This window comes from Macrobrachium nipponense, chromosome 25 (assembly GCF_015104395.2).
Source record: "Macrobrachium nipponense isolate FS-2020 chromosome 25, ASM1510439v2, whole genome shotgun sequence".
Classification (NCBI taxonomy): Eukaryota; Metazoa; Arthropoda; class Malacostraca; order Decapoda; family Palaemonidae; genus Macrobrachium; species Macrobrachium nipponense.
The window spans coordinates 7,668,885-7,692,387 of record NC_087214.1 but is presented as its reverse complement, the minus strand read 5'-3'; the positions used below and the strand labels follow the sequence as shown (position 1 = coordinate 7,692,387).

Below are 23,503 nucleotides of genomic sequence, written 5' to 3'. Positions count from 1 at the left end.
GCGTCTTTGTAAAAGATTCCCCAATGGCTGGTGAGACGAGGACCAGTTTTCAGATGACAAATCTTAATGATTTGTTTGTATGGTGCTTTTACGTTGCATGGAACCAGTGGTTATTCAGCAACGGGACCAACGGCTTAACGTGACTTCCGAACCACGTCGAGAGTGAACTTCTTTCACCAGAAATACACATCTCTCACTCCTCAACGGGATGGCCGAGAATCAAACCCGCGACCACCGAGGTGGAATGCTAATACCATACCAACAACGCCGCTGAGGCGCTACGGCACTTCCGTTTGGTCCCAGGAGCTTCCACTTCGTAGTTAAAAACAGACAATTTCCGGGGGTACCTTCCAAGCCCCTTTATAATACCTAGGTTCCAGAAAATTGTCAGCGTCTGTACTCACTACCTAACCAAGCTCAAACGACTGTGCCTTACTTTTCTAATGATTATTTTCCTTCATTGAGGCCTGAGACAATTCTAAATGATCCTGGGCAAATTTCCAGGCAGCTGATAATCTCCTCCTCAGGTCCTTAACGAACTCACCCACATGCAATTCTTTCTAATGATTCAATTAAAGGAAAATTTCAAGAGGACCACGTTCTTTGTGTAAACAAATCAACTCAAATTCAATGGTTTGGTGGGACCTTTCCACTAGGCCAGATTCTCTGGGTGGTAAGATACACTGATAACGTGCTGGAATGGCCAGTTCAGCACATTTACTCCTAAATACCTTGCTCTTGAAATTCGTGTCGCAATCTGTTTGAATTTTACGAGGCAATTCATACAAGGAAACAAGAAAACAATTTATTTCTCAAATACCACCTTAGATGTGAATTTCTTTATAGAAAAAGTTCTTGAAACTTGACTCTGTCCAATAGTTAAAATGACAAATTTCAAGACCGAAGGTTTATTCGCTTATGAACAAAGATGAGTAAATCCAGATTTAGTTCTAGGCAATGGCCCAACCATAACACCATCTCTGCAAAAGGATCTCCAGGTTTTTTTTAATTCCTCGTGTGCTAACCTAAGGACATCAGCATTCTGATATTTTGTAGGTACCACAATCAATAGGGCGACTAACTCTGTAACAAACCTCTATTCACAGAACCTTGGTTTTGTCAAATTATCCGTACCTTCCAATTCATAATTCAATTCAGCTTTCAGAGCTTCAATAAAGCTTATATAGTCACAATCAGGATTAATTATCTGGTTTACATAACTAAAACTACTACTACCACTACCACCACCTACAGACCCGGGTCTCTACCTCTAAACTATTTAGAGACCCACCTATACCTCTAAGCTACTCAAGTTTAAATTATCCTCATTCTGTCAGCTGAGTAATAATTGCTACGGGACTTGCAGATACGGACACTATTGGGAATAATTCATAACCTCGGGTCCCTAAAATAGTTTCCCAATATGCCGTCAATACTGGGGATGGGGAGCTTTTCCACCACAGCCAATTTTGTCACCTTGTGATACCCTGGGAAGAATGCCCCTACTTCCACCAAAGGAGCAGAAACCAATGTATCTATTGTTACTCATTAGGGTCAAACAAGCAACAACATATAATGACTTCAGTCAATTACAGAAATTACTATACAATGGATCTTCAGATACCTCCTCCCAATTAATTGTTTCCTTGGGAAAGGATCTTAATTTTCTACCCAAGATCAGATGATTAGGTGTTAAAATCTCCTTCCGATCAAGGTCCCCCGATGTGTAGCTTAGTGGCCTGTCATTTATGATAGATTCCAATTCCACCAAAATGCAGGATAATTCATCATAACTGAGAAGAGCTCGACCGACTACCTTCTTCATACAGTTCTTCAATAATCCGATCAATCTCTCCCAGATTGCACCAAACCAAGGTGCTCCTTGCTGGTATAAATTTCCAATTACACTCGATGTTCTCCAGATGGTTTTGAAAAAGGGGGCTATCTGCCATCGTTTTCAGATATTCAGATGCTGCTACGAAAGTAGTGGCGTTGTCACTCAACATTAGTGAAGGAAAGCCTTTACGGCTGCTAAACTTCCGGAAGGCCATGAGGAATGAGTCAGCGGACTGATTTCTGACTACTTCCAGATGTATACCCCTAGTGATCGGGCATGTGAATAGTATGACATAAACCTTCTCCGGATTTTGCTTCCCTTCTTTTATCCATAAAGTACAGGTGTAATCCACCCCCGTAACGCTGAAAGGTTGTTTCCGTTGTACCCGGAATTCCGGCAATGGGGGTACTATATTAGTTCCATATGGTTTTCCTTGAACTTTTTTACAGATCACACAATGATGTAACACGCTCTTGACTAGTTGTCGCAGCTGTGGAATCCAGAACTCCTGTCTTACACTAGCTACAGTAGCGTTCACCCCCATGTCTTATGATCAACTTACTCAGAACACAACCCTTTGGCAGTAAAGTAGGAAATTTGACTTCTTCAGGCAGTGTCGCGTGTTCCAACCTGCCTCTACATCTCATTACATTATTATCCAAAAACAAATTCAACTGGCGAATTAATGTCAATTTTGGGTTTGTTTCCTCCCTCTTTAGGGCTTTATATTCTTCTGGAAAGTACTCTCTCTGCACGAGAACAATTGTTTTGACCTTTCCTTCCTGCAACTCTTCCAGAGTCAAACCACCAGTTTTTCTGTCATTGGTTGATAGTTTGCAATTCTTTATAAATCGCATTATCCAAGCTATGGTCTTAAAGACCTTGTCAGCTCTGCTGAATCTTTCCCATCCAGCAGGCGTGTTGCATCTATGTCCCCTACAACATTGACCACAATGTCCTGTTCACCCTGCATATGTGTACACCCCACCCCCACCCATGACCTATCAATTGGCAGTGCGTGATTTTTTAACCAAGGGGGTCCCTCCCACCAAAAGGAGTTTTTTGCTAACACCTTAGTCCTCTTTCCCTGTGTCAACCAATCACTGGGATTTTCAGATGAGGGTACGTAAGACAGGACTGACCCCGGAATCAAAGAGTTAATCTCAATTACTCTGTTTCTCACAAACACAGGCAGAACATTACTGGACACAATCCAGCTAAGGGCGACTTTACTGTCTGACCAAACATATAATTGTTTAAACTCCTTCTCATCAAAGGAGTCAATAATAAATTTGGCCATTCTTGCTCCTAGCAACAATGCCATTAGTTCCAATTTCGGAATAGTCAATTCCTTGATGGGCGCCACTCTACCCTTTGCCATAATTATATTAGAGCTTTCACCATTTGCTCTATAGGCCACACAACCATATGAAGTTTCGCTAGCATCGCAGAATATGTGCAAGGTATCACCAGTTCCCAGGCTAGCACTCCTAGGAAAAGATATTTCAATACACTTCTCTAAGTCCTTGCGTAATTCACTCCATTCCTCTTGTAGTGGGTTGGCGAGTTGTTCGTCCCAATCCAGATGTTGCTTCCACAATTTCTGCAAAAATATCCTTGCTTTCATAGTAACAGGGAGAAGCAATCCCAATGGATCGTATATTTGGGCAACAGTACTGAGAATCTCTCGCTTTGTTTGACTCGATCTATTAATACGAGTTGGATTTATAGTTAAGACGTCTTTAATTATATCCCAATTCAATCCCAATACTTTATGAATTTTTTTTTGTTTGGGTTCAATTTGATAAGCAGCAGCAATAGTTTGTATAGACTCGCTATTGCTAACCCACTCCTTCAAATATAAGTGAGCCTGAGCAAAAATTTTGTTGGCATTAAACTCAGATTCACTATTAGCCGTAAATTGCAAATTATCTACATACAAACCTCTCTTCAATCTTTCCACTACATCCACTGTATTGGACCGGGGTAACCACGAGACCACAGTGGACAAGTGATGCTTGATGGTTGCATTTAGAAGAAAAGGTGAACATGTAGCTCCAAATAATACTACTCTAAATCTGTATACTATTAATTTACTATTGGGATCTGTTGGATTTTCCAACCACAAAAAACGCGTATAATTGCGATCTTCTTCACGCAACTGTACCATTAAAAAGGCCTTCTCAATATCACCAATACAAGCAAAGGTGTTAGTTCTAAATTGCAGCAGGACTCTGAGTAGATCGTGTGGTCCAGTCCATAGACAATCATTCAGACTTAATCCATTTTTACCTTGTTTTGATGAGCAATCAAACACTATTCTTATTGGAGTAGTGGCACTGTCTTTAAGCACTCCATGATGTGAAAAGTAATGACAATCCACATCAGATTTATTATAGATCACCTTCTCAATGAATCCTCTATCTTCTTGCTCTTGCAAGATTTTCTGATAATGATCCAAGTAATCCACATCCTTCTGAAACTTGATGGTCTGCTGTCGAAGTCTGCTCATGGCTAAACAAAAATTTGTCTTCAATCTGAATCTATTGGTTCTCCACGGCAACGCCACAACATACTGTTTATCAATTTCAGAATAGGTTATAGTGCTCTCAAAGTCCTTTAAGACCCTCTGGTCTTGTTCTCGCAACTCACTGCAATCTATTCCCAATCTGTCCAAACTCCACAATGCGTCCAGATCAGTCTTGGGATTTTCATTATGAGTAGCTTCAATTTCTTCAGTTTGTACAGCTAGCTTCATAATTGTCACATGAGTCTCCCTAGTGGGGGGAGCACTGCATGTGCCTGTCACCACATAACCGAATATGGTCGGCAGCAATATTAAGTTTCTAACCCTTTTGAACCCTGGATGCAAAATATTGTAAACATTATCAACCCCTATTAACAAGTCAATAGTTGATTGATTCTCAACAGGCAAATCAAAATCTTTATCAGCCAAGCTGATCTTAGTTTTACATAAAGACTTCAAACTTCTCTTATCGTCAAATTTCTTCGCATATTCTGGCAGCTCATCCACCACTATGCAGTCCATTATTATCAACTTATCTTTATGCGGTATGGCGACGCTTATCATCTCGTATTCATGAACAGGTTTACTAGTTAGATAACCTCTCAAGGCTATCTTTTCAACTCCTTTGGACCTATATTGCAGTCTCTCTAGAGCTGATCTTTTAATGAACGTTCTCTCGGCACAAGTATCCAACAGCCCTCTAAGTCGTACCATGCGACCTTTCTTCCCTTTCAGGGGAATTGTTGCTGTTGGCAATATGGATTGCTTACCTGACTTATTTGGTTTGTCCTGCTCATATTGTTACTCATTAGGGTCAAACAAGCAACAACATATAATGACTTCAGTCAATTACAGAAATTACTAATTACCAGATTCGTTTAAGAGAACTCAGACCCTTTCTCTACATAAAGAATTCATTGCGTTGTGTAACAGACATGAAAGGATAATAGCACTAACTAAACAGTAATGTGCAATGACTAATGTGACTAAACACTAACATTCACAATACACTTTCACTCACTAAACATCCACATACTATGTATACACTAGGCACTCATTACACACTATACGCTCATAAAACACTAAGCACTCACTATACCTCAAACACTCAGTAAACATTTATTAAACACTCACTCAATCCTAAACTTCATTAAACACTAAACAATTACTAAGCATTCACTAAGCACTAAACATTCACAAAGTAATCATTATACACAAAATCCATAACTCATTGAATGCTAAATACTCACTAAATGCCAAATGTTCATTAAACCCCTAAACACTCAATAACGAGTGAATAAGCATACACTCATTGTTTAAAAAATATCCACAATTATATATAAAAATATATTTCTATATATTTTACATAGAAATATATTTTTATATATAATTGTGGATATTTTTTAAACAATTTGTTTTCACGGAATTGTGAATTTCTTAACATAAACTCATTACTCACCAAACATAAAATACACACAATAAACATTCGCTAAACACACAAAATCATAAGACAATTACCAAACATTCTATGAATACTCACTAATTGTGAACATATCTTCATACTTATTAATCATTCATTCACTAAACACTTAGTACACTAAACATTCACCGATTGCTTATGTACTCAACATTTTCACTCAACTCTAAACACTCGCTGAATACTTTCACTAAACATTAACAAGACACAAACTACACATTCATTGATTACTTACACATACATTCACAAAACATTTATTAAAACCATAAAGACCAGCTAACCATTCATTAATACTTACAAAAATAAGATTAAATTCGAGATCGCACCTCTAGGTATATACCCTCTACGGTCCACCCCGACTCGGCAATGACTCCGTCAACATCCTGGGGAGGAAGGAAAAGCTGATGCTTTTATAAGAGTAATAACCAAAGAATGGAGGATGAGAACCATGAATACAGCAACACCCTGAGAATACATGAGAAGCATAGATACAGTATATCATCAAGGAAAGCCAATAAACCACAAAAATATGGTCTCGCATTGAACGACGTTCCCAAAACCTTATGCCTACATTATCTACTTTATTTTTAATAATTTGGGGTAATTCATGAATTACTGTGAAATTCCTCAATTATTTAAATTTTTAAAAATTATTTCCGAATTATTTCCGACAGAGAACTTTCACCCAAACCTCTACGCATACTCTGTGTGTGTGTGTGTGTGTGTTTAAAACGCAAGAATTTCGATTTAACGCAAAATGGGGGCCAAAGCGATGTTTTCAAATCACCTTTCACATCAATTCTATAGACGACGGACGTCAACATAAGGACATAGCACAGTTCATTGTATGTATGTATTATGTATGTGTCAATAAAGCAAATGACTTTGTGCATTGTATTTAATAAAGAGAAACTCTTTATTTATTAAGAGCGAAAGATTTTGCTCTTTTTCGTCTGACCTACATAGTACAGGTTTTCTCCTAGCCTAGCGTATACTATGGTATATCGTATACATACGAATATGATGTTAGCCATGTAATAGCAAAATGTCAGAACTGAAACAAGAGAAAAGTACACACAAAATAAATATATATATAAATAGAGCTCAAATACCACACGAGACTGCCAATATGTGAGAGAAGGGGTTGTGAAATATTGAAAAGAAGCCATCACGCAAGTGAGAAGGGGTTGTAAAATATTGAAAAGAAGCAACCACACAAGTGATAAAAGGTTAGATAGTGAACTTCTACCTTCAAGTTGAACAATTGGCAAATTCTGCAACAAACTTCAAGGGGTGGTGTTAGATAACGTCATTTTAGAAATATCTCCGGGTAAATGCTGATCAGGCAACAAGCAGGAATGAAAGGTAGGCATACGTTTTCCAACATTTTTAGCACCAAGAAATTGAATTATTAAAAAGGGGGGTCTTCTGAATTTTGGGGTCTTGTATGATGGACTACTATTCTAATTCAGTTTCTAAGGAATGCACTGTCTGTCAGTCAGTTCATGTAGCCGTTCCTTCAGGTAATGTGACTCGACTTTCACCAAGCAACCAACCTTTAAACTTGAGATGTCCTCATAAACTTACTTTGCTTCTAAGTGTCCTCAGAAACTTACTTTGCCAACTGGCTCTGATTATTCTATTGCCTGGGACTACCTTCCAGCTTATCCGCTAGTCTCCAGAGGTACTACATACCAGGTTCTGAAATCAAAGCAGAAAAACATTAGACGAAGTTCAAGAAATCTGCTGTTACAAATATTTTCACTAATTATATATATAAATAAATATAAATAGAGAGAGAGAGAGAGAGAGAGAGAGAGAGAGAGAGAGAGAGAGAGAGAGAGAGAGAGAGAGAGCCCATAGTCCAAGAGGTATCAGGCCCGAACTTCACCGTACAATTAACAAACTCTATCGTTAATACCATAGTTAGGTAGTTTGCAACGAGATGAGGAATCACGGAACATAACAAATGAACGTTAAGGTAACATAGAAAAGTACAGCTGCTGAACTGCATAAGGAAAAAATTTAAAAACTAAGAAAAACGAGGCCAATTTTAATGAAACTTTTCTAAACAAGAAAATCAATAAATTACGTTAATTTGACAGTTATGCAAGGTCTGAAAATCAATACACACACAGATGGGTGATATGATATGACTCCAGTGCAGTTACGTCGTTTGATAAGAAAGGAAAATTCATATGTATTTAAAAGGAAGATAAAGACCAACAGGAAAGCTATAAGTCGTTACGAAAATGATAAAAATGGAATATACCATGTGGGAAATTCAGGCCAAAGGTCCAGTAAACAGCGGAGAGGATATTTCCCAACTAATCTGATAAAGATGAAGTTTTTATATACTTTGTGCAATCTTATATGGAGTTTCGTGTAACAAAAAAGGGAAAAACAAGTGAATGGTGTCTATTTATTTGGAGTTTCGTGAATGGTGTACAAAAATAAATATTAATAATCTTTATTATTATTAACATCAAGTGGAAATGATAATAAGAAAACAAGCTAACAGAGAGAAATGGCTGACATTTTTGAAATATGCAGTTAGCCATTAGACATTTTCAAAGAAAAGGGTTTCAAAATATTGGAAAGACCAAAGTCTAGTGACAAAAGGTTAGATAGTGAACCTCTAACCTCAAGTTGAACAACTGGCAAATTCTGCAACAAACTTCAAGGGGGTGGAGTTAGACAACGTCAATTTAGAAATGTCCCTAGGTAAATGCTGACCAGGCAACAAGCAGGAATGAAAGGTAGTCATACTTTTTTCCAACACTTATGGCATTAAGAAAGTGAAATAATAAACGGGGGGAGGTCTACTGAATTTTGGGGTTTTGTATGATTGACTACTATTCTAATTCAGTTTCTAAGGAATGCACTGTCAGTCAGTCAGTTCCTGTAGCTGTTCCTTCAGGTAATCTGTGACTAGACATTCACCAAGCAATCAACCTTTAAACTTGAGATGTCCTCACAAACTTACTTTGTCAACTGGCTCTGATTATTCTATTTGCCTGGGACGACCTTCCCGTTTATCCGCTGATCTCTAGAGGTGCTACATACCAGATTCTGAAATCAAAGCAGAAAAACATTAGCCGAAGTTCAAGAAATGTACTGTGACAAATATTTTCACTAATTATATATATAAATAAATATATATGTAACGGCTGTGAGTGAGGTATGAAGCCAAAGCCAGTCTCTGTATTCCACCTTCACATCTTAGAAAAGATGCTCTCCTCATCACATCTTATATACACTCAAGAGAGAGAGAGAGAGAGAGAGAGAGAGAATCAGGCCCGAACTTCACCGCACAATTCTAAAACAATTTAAAACAAAACAAAAACTATTGTTAACACCAGTTAGGTAGTTTGCAACGAGAGGAGGAATCACGGAACATAACGAAATTGAACGTTAAGGTAACGTAGAAAAGTACAGCTGCTGAACTGCATGAGAAAAGAATCATTAAAACTGAGAAAAACGAGGCCGATTTTATTGAAACTCATATAAAAAAGAAAATCAATAAATTACGTTAATTTGACAGTTATGCAAGGTCTGAAAATCAATCGACACACACGGGTGATGTGATAAGACTGCAGTGCAGTTATGTCAATTGATAAGAAGGGACAATAAGTATGGGAAATTCAGGCCAAAGGTACAGTAAACAGCGGTGAGGACATTTCCCTACTAACCTGATACAGCGTAATTACTTAGTGAAGTTGTTATATACTTTGTGTAATATCATATGGAGTTTCGTGAATGGTGTCTCAATCTCATATGGAGTTTCGTGAATGGTGTCTATTTATTTGGAGTTTTAAGAGTAAAAAAAAAAAAAAAAAAAAAAAAAAACACACACACCTTCATGTAAGTTATATATATCTAAACAGGAATCAAGAGGTCTTGGAAATCATTATCATTATTATTAACATCAAGAGGAAAGGATGAAAATTAAAAGTTATGATACAAAGAAAACAAGCTGACATTTACAAATATGCTGACCAGGAAACATGCAGGAATGAAAGGTAGGCATACTTATTTCCAACATTTATGGCGCGCGCGTGCACACACACACAAGGGGGGTGGAGGTCTGCTGAATTTTGGGGTCTTGCATGATGGACTACTATTCTAATTCAGTTTCTAAAGAATGCACTGTCAGTCAGTCAGTTTCTGTAGCTGTTCCTTCAGGTAATCTGTGACTCGAATTTCACCAAGCAATCAACCTTTCAACTTGAGATGACTTCAGACTTACTTTGCCAAGTGGCTTTGATTATTTATTGCCTGGGACGACCTTCCCGTTTATCCGCTGGTCTCCAGAGGTGTTAAATTCCAGATTCTGAAATCAAAGCAGAGAAACATTAGCTGAAGTTCAAGAAATGTGCTGTAACAAATATTTTCACTAATTTTATAGTTTATATATACACACGTATATATAAATACCAAATGGGGATGGGTTGAAAAAGGACACCAGATAGTTTTTTTTATAAGACAGTTTATACTTTAAAGCAGAATACCAGCTCAAGGTAGATGTCAACAAAAGTGCTTTGCGTAAACTTACTCGATGTGGTTTTTTGCAAGCTACAATGACAATAAGAATATTCTACGTTTTGCCTAAGCCCTTATCTAATATGTTGGCAATGTTTAAGTCGAGTGAATTTTTTCTATTACCAAAAGTATTATAACAGTACATAGTTAAAAGGTGATTCAACATTTGGACAATACCTGAGAAACATGTCACCCTTACTTGAAGATGTCCTCACACAGAAATGACACCTGAATCTATAAATAAACACACACAAAAAAAAATTGAAAACAAATTATACTAGACTGAACACAAGGCTTTCAAAACAGAAATGATACCTGATTCTGTAAATCCACAAATTATACTTTACTGAACACGAGGCAAAAATCAGTCACCCAAAAACAATAGAATTCAACAGACTAAAACGCAAAAATTCCATACAAATCTGCAAAAGAAAAACTTGTCTAATCAAGAAAGAATAATACTTATAAAACATAAAAAAAGGGGGTGGGGGAGGGAAGGAACAACGATGCAGATTACAAGAAAGGCACTGAAATAAAAAAAAAAATCATTAGTATACAATGGGAAATCTACAACACAGAAAACCTCAATATAACCAACACCAAATAAATTTTCAACTCAAGAAGCTCAAAGGCTCTCACGTAAGTGCATATTGAAGAGTTACACTGCTCTAATCTGGATTCCATATATCAGTACATAATTATTTTTACACACACTTTACACTGTCACATCTTGTTTCACATTGCTTATTATAAAAACATTCGGCGAACAATAGGCCTGTGCTATATAAGTGTCCTACCGAATACACATAACATTGGACAACACGGAGAAAACCCAAGTTTCCTGTGCGAAATTTCAAAATACACACCTGAAAACAGAATGCCCAGATTAGTAGCTATCATTCAACAAAGTAAAGTCTTAAATCAGTCACCCTAATCACGAATTTAATCACCTAACTATGTATCATGTCCCAACAACCACCAAATATCAACATCCCTATATACTACACCCACTGGTACCATTAACGTTACAATACAAACACTACATTAATTGTACCGCAAAATGTTATAATACAATCTCTACCTGCCAACGCTTATTCTAAACCGCATTATAGCTCATCCCCCTCCTTCATTAAAACTAACATTGCCACAAAATTCAAATAAGTACCATCTATTACCTTCAACGACCATTCATAAGTTTATAATTCTAGAACGTAACTAGAACGATTTAGATAATACCTTTATATCCATACAACCCTCTGCAAGAATCCCTACTCGACCTTCGCTTTTGCTAATTCCCTTTCCTTCAATACCTCAAAATAAGGCCTTGATACGCTTTAAACGAGTGTCCCAATCATCACTATAAATAAAGTCATCAATATTAACCACACCCTTCTAAATCATACACCAACGCGTTCTTGATCAAATTGTGTTTTACCGTAAATTTCACCTCCTTTGCTACAACCACTCTTAAAAGGATTTAATCTATATGGATAATGTTTCATTGGCGTGGCAATAACAATTCTTTATATTTGAACACCAACTTCTTCAGATACTTACGTTTCTCATAACTCAAATGAGAAACTGAACCATCAAAATTTTCCAGTCTTATTACCTGATGGCCAGTTACTATCAATACCATATTTACCCTCATTCGAGTTCTTTCTCTGAAAAAAGAATAAAGGTTATTGACCTCGCTAATTCTTAAAAAAAATTCCATGCACATTGTTTCAGTGGCGTGGCATTACTAACATCTACGTTATGCTCTAAGACAGATGTTCAACCTGGTACATCCATAAACAATTTTTCATATTCGAACACTAACTTCTTCAGACCTACGTTTCTCATAACTCTCATGAGGAACTGAACCATCAAAAATTTTCCAAATAAGTCTTAATACCTGATGGCCAGTTACCATCATCAATACCATATTTATCCTCATTTAAATTCTTCCTCTGGAAAAGAATACAGGTTATTATTAATCCTTTCCAACTATTCCCACAGCAATAACTCTGCCCATTTCCTTATATTCCTTAAACATATTGGTATGGCAAAGTTGCAAAGGTTTCCTCCCACCTCTCTTCAGAGCACCCTGACTTTCAGGATAAGGAGATCAAGTCACATGCTTAATACCCATTTTCTCCCTAAAATAATAATAGTTTTAGATTTTCATGTAAATATTTGTTTTAGAATTTCCAGTATACTGTTACCAGCCTCTCTAGGCCTACTCAACCTGTAAAGAATAATGTTCATTATCTTAAACTTTGGGACTGTTAAATCATTCTCCTCACCTGACTCAACGGGAAGGTCCCGGAATTCCTGTTTCTGAGCTTAATTAACAATATGAAAACCCATTATACTTAACCGAGGACAAGGCAAAAAATTTTTACTCGGCCACCCAGGGTTGGTGGGGGGGGGGGGGGGGGGGGGTGGGGGGGGGGGGGGGGGGGGGCCCTGAGGAAAGTCTCACACACACACACTGAAGAAATGTCACGTGATCCAAGAGCATCCATCGTCAGGCCCGAACTCTCACCGTACTACAGTTCAACCACAACTCTAAAAAAAAAAAAAAAAAAAAAAAACAATCGTTAACACCATAGTTAGGTAGTTTGCAACGAGAGGAGGAAATCACGGAAAAGAACAACTTAACATTACGTTAATGTAGTGAATTTGGAATCACGGAACAAAGCAACTTAACATTACGTTAATGTAGAAAAGTACAGCTGCTGAACCGAATAAAAAATTTACCTATATGAAAACCCCATTATATTTGGGGAAAATAAAAAGAAAAAAAATGGTAATGAGGCAAGGTGAAGGTCCAAAGAACAAGGGTGTAGGGGAGGGGAGGGGAGGGGGAGGGGGCTGAAGAGAAGTGACAGACACACCCTACAAGGCTAACAGACTATTATACCAAATTCTTAGTAATTTGTACTTTTCCAAGCAATATTTACCTCAAACTACTTTTACAGGAGATACCGGGATTTGTCAAAAATCCCGACCAGAAAATTCCTGTAGTATTTGCTCTAACCCGCCAGGTCCATGTCCATGCCTTATTCGAAGCCTCCCAAGGCTTCGGCAGCATAGTTGTGCGGGAGACTTCGGATCGTCGTATGAGTCGACGGGAGCCTACGGAGGCCTCAGATGCCCCTACCGCGCTGAAACAAAATATTTTTAACATTCAATATTTAACTAATAATATTAATAAAATCTAATTAAATGACAAGGTGACAATACTCGTACTCTCAATACCAAAAGTTCTAAAGATTATGAAAATCTCAATGCCTCCAATAATATTTAGTATGACCATTTCTGATCCATGGTAAAAACAGTATTATTTTCTGATCCATGGAAAACAGTAATGTCTCAAACTCTATATGACTTAAATTTTACTTAGTATGACCATTTCTGATCCATGGAAAACAGTATTATTTAATGTCTCAAACTCTATAACACTTATATCTAAATATCTAACACAAAATATGATTTCACTTTCTTCTCTTCCTCTATTGACTAAAAATATACACAGTACTGTTTTACAAACCCTTAGAACACACTAATCTACAAACCATTCAAGTTTCAGCCATTTCTTTCTCAAGTTACATATAATTTTTTCCACATTTTTCATGACAGGATGTCGGCCCATTTTTGAATGCTCATACTCTTCGCGTACCAAAAGAGTTCCAAAGATTACGAAAATCTCAGAGAGACTCCAAGAATACTTAGTATGACCATTTCTGATCCATGGAAAACAGTTTTTGTTTAACGTCTCAAACTATATTCCAATGTAAAAAGACTTGCATTTTATAGGTTTCGGCATATTTCATCAGGTATGACCCTGATGAGGGACCAGATTTGAAATAGGCATGATTTGCCATGAATTAAATTTCAATATCTAACACAGTCTAAATCACGATGTGCAATAGTTCTTCTATTAATCATACCTACAAAAAGACTGGAAATGAGAAGACCCTGAATTCCTACCTATCGATCTTAGAGCAAATTAATAAAAGACCTCTAAATATGTAAATGAATCCACTGTCAAAAAATTGCTAAAGGACATTTACTTAAGTGAACTGCTTGACTACTGAACGACTCCATAACCAATAATTATATGACTATTTAAATGTATGTACAAAATATTTTGAGAAAGAGACCAAAAATAACACATCAAGTTCAAAACAATAAACAAAAAGAAAGGACGGTGATTAATAGAGTTGCAAACAAGAGCAGAAACAATTTCAGAAAAATGATTGGAAAACCAGTAAAGAAATGATAAAAAGGATACTTATATTGCTTGGGCAACTTCGCCTTCGTAGTTCATATGCAGTCACTCCTGCCCCTTTCTGTAGGTCTTGAATAAATGGAAGGTGGGTCTCCAAGCAGGGGGCTGCATCACCTCAAAGATGAAACAAGAATCCTATTTAAAAAATTGAAAATAAAATGACATCCCTATCAAACACATATATACACATACATACATACATATGTATATATATACATATATACAGATACACACACACATACATATTATATATAAATATGCCTCAAATTTGTCAGCAATCTGCCCCCGGTAACTATAACGTTATAATAAAAAGTAACTCACTTCAATATCACAACTATAACTTCACTAATATCAATTGAGCAACAAGTTCGAGAAAGGATTTTTCTCCACAAAATTTTCTTGTCAGTATGATTAAGATAAAATGTGAAACAAGGAAGGTGCAAGAGAATTTCTCTCAGTATGAACCTGAAAGACATTAAAAAAAAAAAAAGCCGTTTATTTTAAAAGACTGTTGAATGGCGGGGTGGGGGGGGGGTGTGTTCATTCAGTCCACTGAAACTCGCCTCCCTCTTAATAAAACAGAACACAACGAAAGTCGGTCCCTTCTTGTCTATCGTCTGATAATGAGTTGCCCTGTCAGTGGACTGCATAAAAATTAAAAACTTTTCAACCTGACAATTGTTCACTGGAAAGGAATTTACATTTATCCATTATCAACTTCTTCTAATGACTAACAGAACACTGCAACCATTGGCTTATCAGCAATTTATTTAGCGGTATGAGATAACAGCTTTTGTACGTATATATCTTTTTGTTTCAAATAAATAAATAAATAAATAAACGGAAGCAGATCCTCCATCATATCATACAGATACGTATAAATATTCTTCCTAATTCTTTGTGGTTTACCTCTTGGTACTGGCGAGTGCCAACCTACCAATAATAATAATAATAATAATAAATACCGCCCCACAGACTTCCTTGCTACAGTCTCTTCAAACGACTCGTCCGAGGATGACCTGCGAGAAGGTCGAAACGTTACGTAATACCAGATAAACCAGCTATACCAGCACCAATACCAGCCCTTAAACCGAAGACGAACCCGGCACCGAACTGAACTACGTCTACGGAATAATACCAGCACTGACGACGACCCCTGCTTGACCTGGACCTGATATCCTGTTCCAATAAAAGATTACCTTCAGCATTTATGATTTTTGAAAATTCCCAATATGAATATTGGTCAGTTACTCAGAAACATCGCTGAGCCTGAGAAGCGAATTGTAAGGAAAATAGAAAAAACAATATATAAAATCAACTCGCTTAATTCTGCCATTCTTTTTAACAGTATCTGCCTAAAAGAGGGTCTTCTACCAAAAAAATAATAATAAAATAATAATAATAATAATAATAATAATAATAATAATAATAATAATAATAATAAGAATATAATAATAATAATATAAAATAATAATAATAAAATAATAATAATAATAATAATTAATAAGGAGTTTGGAATAGAAAAATGCGCCTTAGTCAACATACAAAAAGGCAAAGTAACGAGAACTGAAGGGATAAAGCTACCAGATGGGAGCAACATCAAACACATAGATGAGACAGGATACAAATACCTGGGAATAATGGAAGGAGGGTATATAAAACACCAAGAGATGAAGGACACGATCAGGAGAGAATATATGCAGAGACTCAAGGCGATACTCAAGTCAAAACTCAACGCCGGAAATATGATAAAAGCCATAAACACATGGGCAGTGCCAGTAATCAGATACAGCGCAGGAATAGTGGAATGGACGAAGGCAGAACTCCACAGCATAGATCAGAAAACCAGGAAACATATGACAATACAAAAAGCACTACACCCAAGAGCAAATACGGACAGACTATACATAACACGAAAGGAAGGAGGGAGAGGACTACTAAGTATAGAGGACTGCGTCAACATCGAGAACAGAGCACTGGGGCAATAACTGAAAACCAGTGAAGACGAGTGGCTAAAGAGTGCATGGGAAGAAGGACTAATAAAAGTAGACGAAGACCCAGAAATATACAGAGACAGGAGAATGACAGACAGAACAGAGGACTGGCACAACAAACCAATGCACGGACAATACATGAGACAGACTAAAGAACTAGCCAGCGACGACACATGGCAATGGCTACAGAGGGGAGAGCTAAAGAAGGAAACTGAAGGAATGATAATAGCAGCACAAGATCAGGCCCTAAGAACCAGATATGTTCAAAGAACGATAGACGGAAATAACATCTCTCCCATATGTAGGAAGTGCAATACGAAAAATGAAACCATAAACCACATAGCAAGCGAATGCCCGGCACTTGCACAGAACCAGTACAAAAAGAGGCATGATTCAGTGGCAAAAGCCCTCCACTGGAGCCTGTGCAAGAAACATCAGCTACCTTGCAGTAATAAGTGGTGCGAGCACCAACCTGAGGGAGTGATAGAAAACGATCACGCAAAGATCCTCTGGGACTATGGTATCAGGACGGATAGGGTGATACGTGCAAACAGACCAGACGTGACGTTGATTGACAAAGTCAAGAAGAAAGTATCACTCATTGATGTCGCAATACCATGGGACACCAGAGTTGAAGAGAAAGAGAGGGAAAAAAAGGATAAGTATCAAGATCTGAAAATAGAAATAAGAAGGATATGGGATATGCCAGTGGAAATCGTACCCATAATCATAGGAGCACTAGGCACGATCCCAAGATCCCTGAAAAGGAATCTAGAAAAACTAGAGGCTGATGTAGCTCCGGGCCTCATGCAGAAGAGTGTGATCCTAGAAACGGCACACATAGTAAGAAAAGTGATGGACTCCTAAGGAGGCAGGATGCAACCCGGAACCCCACACTATAAATACCACCCAGTCGAATTGGACGACTGTGATAGAGCAAAAAAAAAAAAAAAAATAATAATAATAATAATAATGATAATAATAATAATAATAATAATTAATAATAAAATCTTCAGATATTCAAGTCTAATTCACTTCCCATTGCTTTGGATCGTATGATTTTTCTTTAAATTATAATGAAAAAATTCGGAACCTTGTCCCTAGTTTTCCAACGAGAGAGAGAGAGAGAGAGAGAGAGAGAGAGAGAGAGAGAGAGAGAGAGAGAGAGAGAGAGAGAGAGAGCACTCTTTTTATTAAAAATTTTTCAATACTGCCTTTCACCTGAATCGTGCAACAAAATATAAATATTTCATGTTTGAAGTGAAAAAAAACAATCAACCTTTCCATATCCCCCTATCTCTCTTAATGGGCTCCTTTTTCTCTGTCATCTTCGCAAAAAAACATTTTGGAGATAAAGAAATGAAATAATTACATTTTTATATCATCCCCTTTTATTCGTACAAAACAAGTTGTCCTTATTGCCTTTCCTTCGTGTTTCCTGTTTTACCCAATTTAACCTATTTTGAGGTACTTTATGCCGTAGAATTAATCATCTCTATAGAATACAAAATTTCTGTAAAATAAGGAATAGCGCGGGAGTTGTTAACTATCCCAGTATATTTTATTTTAAAAAATGACGGAAATATTTTACCCTGGCTTTTCAGGGTCTCTCTCGTGATGCTTGGATTTATATATTTATTTTTTTTATCCGTTTAGGAATCGTCTGCATATATGAATTCATAGCCAACAGAATATATTGAATAATGCCGAGGTATGGAACATTTCATAAGAAAGCATTTTGTTTTAAGAATGCCAAACATTGTGTATATACAAAAACACAAGGATTTTTTTAGCATTTTTGTGAGAATGATTTTTTTCATTTTCTGGCACAAAATATGACTTTACTCTCGTGGACTAAGCTGTTTATTGTTCTGCGAGTCGTCAATATTTATTTTTATTGTTTTATTATTATTTTTTTTTAAGTTTTCTGGATTTAGTTATGTTAGGTTTTCCAGCCTTAAATGACCGATATATCGCTGGTATTTTTTTTTTAAATAAATTTATGGCAACATAGTATAGATAAATATTCAAACTCTACGTCTTTAAGAAAACTGACATTTCTCGAGAAAACTTTTTCCAAATTCAGATGTCTAGGCGAGAAGCCAGGATTAAAGTATTAATAGAAAACGAGGTGACATCTTGGACACCTCGTTTTCTATTAATATGAACATTTCTCTTTTATCCATTGCCTGATAAGAGAGACAGTTTGGTCTCTTAAATATATATATATATATATATATCTATATATATATATATATATATATATATAGATATATATATATATATATATATAATTATATATATAAATTTCATGTGCTTTTTGTTGGTGCGTGTGTGTGTGTATAAGTGTGTGTGTGTGTGTACAAGAGAGCGCGCGACGGAGAGAGAGAGAGACTGACGCCCCTGTAGGTGTAATAATACAACACTTAATTTGAAACATTTTATTCATTATTTTTTGCCACTGGTGGGATAACTAGACATCTGATTGAAATAGCATTTTTAAAACCACAGACTGGGTCATCTTATGTAAATTCGAGAGATATAAAATTAAAGACATAGTTATCATGAATGTTTTAGAAATCTATATTAAGAATGCCTTAAATACAGTTATCAAATTTGTAAATTCTGCCAATAGGTGATTTTTTAGTGAATGTTCAAAGTTGAGTGACAGACTCTGAGAGAGAGAGAGAGAGAGAGAGAGAGAGAGAGAGAGAGAGAGAGAGACCTCCTTCGCCCGCAAAGGCTGGAGTCAGAGTCTCCAGGAAGGATTCCAGCCTTGAGGCTCCGAACTCTCTCATGGGACGTCGATTGCCTACATTTTTTTTTTCGTTTTACAACTCCTTTGGCGTGTATGTATGAGTTTAGTATACATATAATCGTATAGAATTATAAAATGGAAAAAAAATGCTGGATAACGAGTCACCTTCGCGAGTTCGGGCCTGGAGGGCTGAAGTCCTTCCTGGAGACTCTGAATCCAGCGAAGGATCCTCGGAGTCTCCACCGACAGGACTTGATGACGTCACAGGTCTTAACATCATCTCTGTCTTTGCTTATTAAATCACCGTAATTATGTTTTATATATAGTTAATAGTTTACGGTTCCTCTGTAAACCTTGACTCCTATAAACAAACACTGAACCATTTTTCTGTTGGAAGGTGATTCATATTATTTACCAAATGGAAGGAATTTTCCTTCAATTTTTGACCTTTGATGGTGAAGGAGATTTCTCTGTCTCTCCTTCTCTCTCTCTTTCAGAGTCTGTCACTCAACTTTAAAAATTCACTAAAAATCACCTATTGGCAGAATTTAAAAAAAATAGTAATTGTATTAAATACATTATTAATACGTATTTCTAAAACATTCTTAATAATTATATCATTAATTTTATGCCTCTCGAATTTACATGAGATGACCCAGTCTGTGGTTTCAAAAATATTATTTTGGTCTGAAATGTAGTTTCCTCACTGGAGACATAAAATAATGAATAAAATTCTTTAAATTAATTGTGTTTTATTACACCTACAGGGGCATCAGTTGGTCTCTCTCTCGGTCGCTCTCTCTCTCGTACACACACACACACATACATACATACATATATATACACATACACACACACACACACCAAAAAAATCATCTAATATATAAATATATATATATATATAGATATATAAATATATATATATATATACATATATATATATATATATATATATATATATGTGTGTGTGTGTGTGTTTGTCTGTGTCTTTCAGTGTTGTTTAAGAAACACACACAAAAATCATGTCTATTATGTGTGTACAAATGCAATTATATCCTTAATGACAACATTCCATTTCATTTTACAAACCGTATTACGCCAGGTAACATCAGCGATGCCATAAACAGCATACCTAATAATAAATCGCCCGGCTGTGATGGTCTTCCCGCAGAAGCTTTCAAATTCTGCTATCCGATAATTTACATTTTGCTAGCTGCCCTATTCAATGCGTGCATAATTCACCAGTTTCTTCCAGACTCCCTACTCTTAGTTCACTTGATACCATTATTCAAAAACAAGCTAAAGGATGCAGTTGACCCTGGCAACTACCGGCCAATTGCAATCACAACGATCGCATCGAAGATACTTGAGTCGGTTCTTCTTGTGAGACTTCTCCCCTTTCTACACACCACTGACAACCAGTTCGGGTTTAAAGCAAACCACTCAACCGACACCTGCATCTACATACTGAAAGAATTCCTGAACTACTACCTATCATCAGCCTCTCCTGTTTTCCTATGTTTTGTAGATGTGAGAAAAGCATTTGACAGAGTAAACTACCTGAAGCTCTTCCTGAAGCTGCATAAAAGGGGCACGCCCCTATATCTAATTGGCATTTTACATTGCTGGTTCTCCACACAGCAATTCTGTGTCAAATGGGGTAACGTATTATCGTACACCTTCAACTCCGTAAATGGGCTTCAGCAAGGGAGCATTCTCTCTCCATACCTGTTTAATACGTACACAGATGCCTTGAATGTCAAACTGAACTCTCTCCCAATCGGATGCACTGTCAATGAAACAACTATAAACAACCTCTGTTACGCCGACGATATGGTTCTGATTTCCCCATCAGTGCATGGCCTCCAACGGCTTATCGACACTTGCCGCCAATATGCAGAGGAATTTGATATAATCTACAACGAAACCAAGACCCAGTGCATGTCGCTGCTCCCGAGATCGCTTAGGGTGAGGCCACACCAAACGCGGCGAGCGTGGAGGTTGGAGGGAAGAGGTTCCCGCGGCAGTTTGAATCATAGGTATCTTATGCGGGTGGCCACACAAGACTAGCGGGACGGCTCGACCCTCTGCAGTTGCCGCCAGGCGATGTAACATGTTTTAAAATACCGCGGCGGTTCAGGCGTCTTCAACCGAAACAACCCCATTTTCTATATGATTAGGGAGGGACTATGTTACTTGAATGGTTACTTCCCTTTATTGATTATATTGATAACTATGTTGTGAAGTTAGTTCCCGTATTAAGGAACTTTCATTTGTAACCTAGAAATTGTTTAAAGCATATTATCATTGTTAAGTAACTGATATTAGCATAGAAACGATTAAGTTTTAAGCGACTACATTTATTATCTATTCAGTAAAATATCGAGTTAATTATTCCATATCTATAATGCATGCTTAAATTAGCAGTTATTTCAGCACCTCTCATTTGTGTACTTTCAGAATGCGTTCAATGAGTTCTTATATAGTCTGAATACTTTCCCAGGGGATGAGTTCATCACTGAATTTAAAGTGAATATAGAAAAAGGACCACAATACATAAATATACCCTCCGACTTGACATGGTCACTAACGTGCAGATGAACTGGCAATCAGTTGCCGAAGTGTCACCTGTTCAGCGGTAGTGGCTACATAAGAATCATTTAATTGGGGGAGGTGTTTCGGAAGAGAGCTTGGTGGGATCCCTGTGATCCATTCCATAAAATTACTTTTTTTCAAGAAATGGAAGAGGAGTAGAACAAGTGGCCCTCAGATGTTAGCCATCGGTGTCATGCATTCGACCCCCAAAAACTTAAAGGTGCCAACTATTATGCACTCAGCCACACAAATAATCCTTGTCCAGCTGCATAGACTTGATAACTATACGAATCCTCAGTGCAGCAGTATCACTTATTTATGAAATATTCGTGGTACTTTGTACTTTCTTTATTAATGTTAACAATGAAGCAAAACTGATTTTTCCTTGTGTTACTTTCTTTTATGTAGTTTCCATTAAACTATTTTGTTTTAAATACCGGTAAATCGTTTTATTTCAACATAATTCAGACAATAATCAATTATACGTCTTATATAATTTGCAATTAATTCTCGCTCTTTTGTTTTTTCTAAGTATCTTTAAGGAAGTAACCCTATATGCTGTTAGTTTTGCAATAATGAAAAGTTAAAATCCACATTTTCTTTTCACTTCCCCTAAAGTAATAACTATATGGGAAGTAAAAAAATATATATATATGGATTTTAACCTTTTATTATCACAAAATTCACTGCCAAGCAAAGAACCAAAAGACCTTTGGGTTATACGTACTCTATCGTCAAGTTTGACACTTACGATTTCTATTAAAGGCAATTTCCTATCCAAACGTTACTTTGCAAAGAAGTATATCTTAGACTGCTGAGAGTGACGCGCGGGAGGGAAGGAGGGAGGGTGGCGTTTCTGGTGTGGCCATGTGTAGTTTTGACGCTGCTCTCCCGCCCGAGACGCGCCTGCAACCTCGACGCTCCCCGCGCCCGGTGTGGCCTCACCCTTAAGCCTATTGCAGAACCACAAATTTTCCTCGGAAACCATCGGCTTGAATTTGTGCACGAATTTCCGTATTTGGGTCCCATTATCACCGACGACCTAAAAGATACGGCAGACATTGAACAGAGGCGTCGTAAACTATGTGCTACTGGCAACATGATTGCAAGGAGGTTTGCCTTCTGTCACCGAGACGTGAAACTGCTGCTCTTCCGCTCGTACTGCTACAGTATCTATGGGTGTTCCCTCTGGACGAACTATACCCGAGAGACCATGAGACGTATCACTGTTGTGCACAATGACATTCTGAGACGCCTCACAAACACTCCACGCTACCACTCCGCCACACAGATGTTCTTAGAAAACCACCTAAACAATTTAAAAATCATTGTAAGGCGAACAATGTCCAGTCTGGTAACCCGAATGAGAAACAGCGGCAACTCGCTCATACAAAGCATCCTAATGAGTGAAGCAAGAAGAAGATCTAAATTGTGGGAAAGATGGGAAAATGAGGCCTTTGTCCCCTAAAGGACTTAATCTCTGTATTGGCAAGA

General features: G+C 37.2%; 1 protein-coding gene across 1 annotated transcript in view; it reads right to left on the bottom strand.

The window, feature by feature from the left end:
- LOC135198977 (uncharacterized) overlaps positions 1 to 19,694 on the bottom strand; it is a 45,909-nt gene extending 26,215 nt beyond the window's left edge. Inside the window, exons 1-2 of the mRNA XM_064226896.1 lie at positions 19,580 to 19,694; positions 2,980 to 5,110 (exon numbers count right to left, since the gene is read on the bottom strand). Coding sequence (XP_064082966.1) covers positions 2,980 to 5,110; positions 19,580 to 19,694 — 2,246 coding nt within the window. The remainder of the gene's footprint in view (positions 1 to 2,979; positions 5,111 to 19,579) is intronic.
- Positions 19,695 to 23,503: the final 3,809 nt, after the last annotated feature.